The sequence below is a fragment of the Ascaphus truei genome, chromosome 1, assembly GCF_040206685.1.
Source record: "Ascaphus truei isolate aAscTru1 chromosome 1, aAscTru1.hap1, whole genome shotgun sequence".
Lineage (NCBI taxonomy): Eukaryota > Metazoa > Chordata > Amphibia > Anura > Ascaphidae > Ascaphus > Ascaphus truei.
The window spans coordinates 119,652,271-119,659,062 of record NC_134483.1 but is presented as its reverse complement, the minus strand read 5'-3'; the positions used below and the strand labels follow the sequence as shown (position 1 = coordinate 119,659,062).

The window sequence follows — 6,792 nt, the reverse complement described above, 5'->3', positions numbered from 1 at the left end:
TGGGGTTTATGCAGGGCCCAGTGTTTCTAGCGCTGCCTGCTAACCTGAATCACTCTGAACAACACCTCTTAATGATTCATTTATTAAATTGGGGGATTTCTGTCTGCGGATGCCAGTATCGAGAACAATAAAAGCCACCCAAGTACAAATGCAGAGTAAGTGGGAATGCACCTTTAAAAGTCAGTTTTATTCATCAGGAGAGAGGTAGTGAAGGACGCTGGGAAAAATATTTTTTTACTGATAAACCTGCTTCTAACATTGTGGAAACAGCGATATACTGTATGACTTCCCTAGAGTGTGACCTTAATTTGGCCAACATTAAAAAGCATGTCTACAAGTCAAGTGAGAGGGGAAAGATAATGACAGAAGTTTTCATTAAGAGAAGATTCTTTATTTTAAAACAACAAGAATAAAAATAAGTCCCCACCCAATAAAACATCTTCCCTGGCACGACGGGCTAAGTGACGTTTTCTAAGGAGTCAATGTCAAAGTTTTTGTCAGCAATGCTCGTTAGAAGTCCTGTTATCACACACGGCGTCACTGAAGAAGCATTGTCTTGTGCAGACTCAGACTCTGGTTCAGGCGGTTCAGTCGATGCTCTGCCATCAGCATGGGTGGACCCAGCAATGTGCAGACTACACATCGCAGTGAGGGCCTGCTCAAGATATCATCATAATGCAAACTGTCGAGTATTCCCGTGGCAGCATCCAGGTGGCCGTTGCTTAAGGACAAATCATAACCCTTGAATAAGGGTCAGCCCCTTCTTCACTTGGCAGGTATAAAGTGCTTGCTATAGTACATAACCCAAAGAATAAAGAGACAAGTCCTACATTTAAATGTGCACATTCACACATACTGTATTGTGAGTAAAGTGAGGGATAGCCTAATATAAGAGTCTAATAATTGTAGAATTATATATCTCAAACAATTAATAAAACCTAACTTTTATTCAATACACTAAAATAGTCACGTCAAACCTAAATCCTACAACATCTCAACCCTCAGAATTGACACCAATATATCAGGGAGAAATACCTTCACTCACACTCAATCCCCCTTCCTTAACTCACACTCAATCCTCCAAATCTCTCACTCAATCCCCCTTCCTCCTATCACACTCAATCCCTCATCTCTCTCACTCAATCCCCCCTCACACACTCAATTCCACACTTGCTCTCACACTCAATCCCCCTTTCCTCTCACACTCCACCCCCCTTATTCTCACACTAAATCCCCCTGATATATTGTTATAGTTTTTGTGGTTTTAGATGTAGGAATTAGGTTTGACATGACTATTTTAGTGTATTGAATAAAAGTTAGGTTTTATTCATTGTTTGCGATATACACTTCTACAAATATTAGACTGTTTATTTAGACTGTCCCTCACTTTACTCATAATACAGTATGTGTGAGAATGAGTGTGAACATATCAATATAGGGTTTGTCTGTCTTCTCTTTTTATCTTTGGATTATTTTTGCAAGATCAGAAACCCGTAGTGTTGTATCACAAAGTAGTATATTAATTGATCCTTGAGCAATCACACTTTTTACCTCTGTGGTGCTGGTAATTGCAGATGTCACTGGGGACTGGCTGGACACAGGTATGCAAGCTTCCTTTTTTTCCTGGCTTCTCTTGTGCGCTGAGAAGACACATCCACTGACCTTTTCCTCTTCTCTTTCTTTTTAGAATAGCAATGTTTGTCAGATGATGTGCTATCCTTATGACTATCTTTGAGAGCACACTTATCTTTGAAAAGGGTAAATGAAGCAGGGGGAGAGGACCTGCTGTCTTTCATCTTTGCAGCGGTATCCATTTTCATGTCCACCTGGGTTGTTGCCCTGTTGATAGAGGGATCTACGTCTGAGCTTTCTGAGCAATCAATGGTAGCTGACGCAGAAGCTGTGGTTTGATTTAATGTTGCATAGAAAGTCCAGAGTGTCTCATTGTCCCATGCATCCTGGCCGAGTCCAAGAGCAGACGAGGGGAAATCTGGCTCCCCAATGTCCTCCTCATCAGATGATATGGTAATGATGGATGATTGGGCAGGGCTGGCATAATTGCCGTGCTGGCCGTGTGCCTCAGTGTCTTGCATCCTTGCAATGGTATCCATTTTTATGTCCACCTGAGTGGTTGCCCTGTTAATAGAGGGCTCTTCGTCTGAGCTTTCTGAGCTATCAATGGTAGTTGACGCAGTAGCTGTGGTTTGATTTAATGTTGAATAGAAAGTCCCGAGTGTCTCATTGTCCCATGCATCCTGGCCGAGTCCAAGAGCAGATGAGGGGAAATCTGGCTCCCCAATGTCCTCCTCATCAGATGATATGGTGATGATGGATGATTGGGCAGGGCTGTCATAATTGCTGTGCTGACCGTATGCCTCAGTGTCTTGCATCCTTGCAATGGTATCCATTTTTATATCCACCTGAGTGGTTGCCCTGTTAATAGAGGGCTCTTCATCTGAGCTTTCTGCGCTATCAATGGTAGTTGACGCACTAGCTGTGGTTTGATTTAATGTTGAATAGGAAGTCCCCGGTGTCTCATTGTCCCATGTAGTCTGGCCGAGTCCAAGAGCAGATGAGGGGACATCTGTCTCCCCAACGTCCTCATCAGATGTTATGGTGATAATGGACGATTCGGCAGGGCTGTCATAATTGATGTGCTGATTGTACGTATCAATGTTGTAGAGGCAGCGGGCAAAATTGATGAGCGCGTGAAGGAAGTGGTTGGTGTGGTGCACCATAAAGGGCCTCAGGTTCCCCGCAAAGGCTTGGCTCTCCATGTCATAGCGTGTTAAATTGATCATGATGATGTCTTGCACGAAGTTGACAGCAGAATCATCACTGCTGAATATAACCATTAGCTCCCTCTTCAACCAGGGCATGAGAAGGTGGAGGCAGATGGGATTCTGTTGGAAGAACGTAGCAGAGATATCCCGGCAGCGACCTCCAACCTGATTGTTTCTGACATGTACTCTGGAGCAATGCATAGCCTGTATCTCATCATCAGATGGAGTCTGGCTGAGTCGAAGAGCAGAAGAGAGGACATCTGGATACCTTGCTTCTGCCTCATCAGGTGATATGATGATGGATGACTCTGAGCAGCTTCCTTTCTCGAATGATGGGTTAGGACAGTCATAATTGGCATGCTGGTCATATTCCTCAATGTCGTACGGGCAGCGGGCGAAATTTATAAACTCGTGCTGGAAGTGGTCAGTGTGGTGCTGCAGAAACGGCCTCAGTTCCTCCACAAAGGCTTGGCTCTCCAAGTCGTATTTTGTCACATTGCTTATGATGATGTGCTGCACTATGTTGGTGAGGGAACTGTAGCTGCCCAACAGGACAGTTAGCTCCCTCTTCAGCCAGGGGATGAGGCGGTGAAAGGAGGCTGAATTCCGTCGGAAGAACTGAGCAGAGATATCTCGGTACTGGCCTCCATCCTGGATGTTTCTGACACGTACTCCAGAGTGATACAGAGCCCTCCTGAAGGTAATAAGCTCCTCTTCTGTGATTTCCCTCATGAACCGCCCCTCTGCACTTGCCTGTCTCCTGGAGGCCAGCCTCTGTATCATCTGGTGAATATCTCTTTCACTTTGCATTGATATCTGATTTGAACGCCCATCAAACAGAATTCTGCTGTCTGGAGGCATGAATGATATACGAGAGGACGAGGATGTCAGGGGATGGATGGGTTGGTGGCAGTTCCCGACAAAGGTGGTGCAATACTGAAACTGGTTTCCATCTGGGTTGACAAAGGTACCATTCAGAATGTATTCCTTGTAGTCATCATCAGCCTGGACGCTGTGGTAGTTAAAGCGGAATGGCTGCTTACACAGAGGGCACTCAGTTTTAGTTTTTGCCCACTCCTGAATGCAGCTGAAGCAGAACCTGTGCCGGCATGGGTCCAGGTGGGACACGTTATCAAACCTGTCCAGGCAAATGGAGCACTTGGAGTCCGGTGAGGCAACCGCTGGCATACTGTGGACCTGTGATGTACCAGCCTGCGGCGAAAAGCTGCCATCTACCATCAATTCCTCAGTTGATGCCATTACCTGTGAAAAAAGTAAATTATTAAAGATCCAATCCTGCCAACTCACTATAAAAATAAATCATGTGTTTCTGTATAAATGTAGATATCCTTACAATAAAAGTCTGTGTGATTAAATACAGATAGCAGCAATCTATCAGTGCAATAACGCCTGCTACATCTCTATGTATGTGTACGTAACGCTATTAAGGGCATGAACACACGTATTGTATCCAGACATTTGACCTTAAAACACAATAAAGACCCATGGTCTCTTAAAGTTATGGGGTTAGAATTGATACTACCATCCTACTAGGAGGCGATAGATTCAAATCTCTATGTAGAAATTAATCTTATTTAATTTATGGTCTAGGTTCTCTAACCCCTACAGGTTATAATGAATATCTTGATATGAGTACATTCGAGGTCCTCGCTCCTTCTCTTCCTGTCTATTGCTGCATTTCCCCACCCCCTTCTCATCCCTTTGGTCAATTAGATCTACACTTAATATAATATATTGTGAACCTACAGTATATCGATCTTGGTACATTTACGTATGTATTATGGATAGAAATCTGAACAAGCATATAGTTATCTTTTACATAAAGTATATACTCTCCTCAATCAGGTCCTCAAAAAGTAAATAAAAAAATGTTTTTTGTATACATCTATACTCATTTCTGTTATGTACAGTATATGTATATTACCTTTTGTATGATAAGTTTTCTGTATATTTTTGCTTTTTTATGGTTGCTTTTATTTAAGCACATAAAACATAGTGATATTACATAAATTTGACACCATTTCAGTTGTTATATTAGTGGTCAAATTGATTCTCTGTGTGTACTGTGTATATATATATATATATATATATATATATATATATATACATATATATATATATATATATATATATATATATATATATATATATATATAATTTTGTAACAACAAAGAAAGCAACCTTACAAAAAGCACACGGGCATACCAAAAAAGTGTAAACAGAGATTTTATTACAGTGAGTTAAAAACAAGGGATAAAGATTAAAATGGGGGGGGGGGGACTCTCATCTACCATATATGTATACCTAGAGGCAAGGGTATAACAGTAGAACCAATTCCAACACCCAATTCAAAGGACACAGGAAGCTCTGAATTGAGCAAACAAGTGTAACCTATACACACACTACAAACTAGTGCATGTCCAAACAAAGAATCACCTGATAATACAGGTAAATAAGTGCAATGAGTTGAAGCATGAATGGCACAGATATCAATATTGTATATATTAAAGCATGGGTGTCACGGGCAAGACAAGAAGACCGTTTTAAGTCGAAACGCGTTGGAGTGGGAGTCTGTGGAGGGGGACCCCTACCTTTCTCTCCTGATTAAGAGGCTATGGTTATTTCTTGCCCGTGACACCCATGCTTTAATAGTGGTGATGTATATACAATATTGATATCTGTGCCATTCATTCTTCAACTCATTGCAGTTATTTACCTCTAGGTATACATATTTGGTAGATGAGAGTCCCCCCCCCCCCCTTTTTAATCTTTATCTCTTGTTTTTAAATCACTGTAATAAAATCTCTGTTTACACTTTTTTTGGTATGCCCGTGTGCTTTTTGTAAGGTTGCTTTCTTTGTTGTTACAAAATTATTTCAACCTTTAGCACCACTGTCTAGTATTATTTATATTATATATTGACAGTATCGTGGACACCAGTAACGTATTGTGCTGAGGCGGTATCCTTTTGTGTATCTTTATATATATATATATATATATATATATATATATATATATATATATATACATTCACTACATAGGGTTAATATATTTCTTGCTTTGTAGTCCCCTTGTTTAATTATGGATTGCTGGGGCAACCTGAGACTTTTTAGAGTGATTTGAATGTCTGTTTGTTTTCTCCTGATGAAGGCACATGTTCTAGTGATGAAACACGTTGGGTTGCATCACTGACATCAGCACGCTGTTTGAGAGAGTTGAAGGACCGTCTCATTCTCAGCAACAGTTTGGACATTGTTTGCCTGCATGTTCTGGGAGCTTGCTGCAACAATACCTTGACTTTTTGAATACATCTACCTCTTCATCCGGCTTGGAGGTGGGACGTCGTTGGCTCCGGTTTAGCAGAGACTGCTGTGGAGACGAGTTCACACCCACATTTAACTGGTTGGTCATTATTATAACCCACATGTCGCAGAAGACACACCATACCATTCAATTTACTACAGTATGTCACCCAACTTATCTACTATCAACTACTTGGATGTAACACTAAACAAGCAACGTCACATGAGGTAATATGTTGGCAACACAGGACAGGCAGCAATTACTCTCATATGACACTAAGGGGCCTATTCTAGTAGCTCTGAATTGTGACAACCCGCGTTCTAAAGTGCACTTTAGAGGCGGATTGGCATGCTTTTCTATTCTGTAAGCACTTCTTGCATGTCCAATCCGTGTCCACCACCACCACCACCACGCAAAAGCCCAATTTCAGGCTGGTGCACGAGCTTCAAGTTATTCCACTTCTAAAGCAAGTACAATCCGGGCGATTTGTCACTTTTTATAGAAGCGGTATAGAAGATGCGATTAGTTTTTTCCTTACATTTCATTGCGCTTCTTGTGCACATGCTAAACCTCCCCCGTTTGGCAATGACAGTTTCGGAGCTACTATAATAAGCCCCTAACAGGCAGGATACAAAATATATATGTCCACATACACACACAGCCCCTGTAAGCTCAAAACTCCAAT

General features: G+C 41.7%; 1 protein-coding gene across 1 annotated transcript; it reads right to left on the bottom strand.

Annotated features, from left to right (window-relative positions):
• Positions 1-537: 537 nt before the first annotated feature.
• Positions 538-6,230, bottom strand: LOC142487321 (E3 ubiquitin-protein ligase Topors-like). Its single transcript, XM_075586472.1, has 4 exons — positions 6,120-6,230; positions 3,007-4,046; positions 1,663-2,547; positions 538-721 (listed from the first exon to the last, which is right to left on the bottom strand). The coding sequence occupies exons 1-4, from the start codon at positions 6,228-6,230 to the stop codon at positions 538-540; spliced, it is 2,220 nt and encodes a 739-aa protein (XP_075442587.1).
• Positions 6,231-6,792: the final 562 nt, after the last annotated feature.

Bases quoted from the DNA above. Each gene is read 5' to 3' on its own strand.
- LOC142487321 (XM_075586472.1), bottom strand. From the start codon at position 6,230: ATGTGGGTTATAATAATGACCAACCAGTTAAATGTGGGTGTGAACTCG. The intron at 2,548-3,006 runs ATCTGATGATGA...CGGCCAGACTAC, and splicing joins CTTCGACTCAGCCAGACTCC to ATGGGACAATGAGACACCGG. The intron at 722-1,662 runs GTCAGTGGATGT...TTTGTCCTTAAG, and splicing joins AAGAAAGAGAAGAGGAAAAG to CAACGGCCACCTGGATGCTG.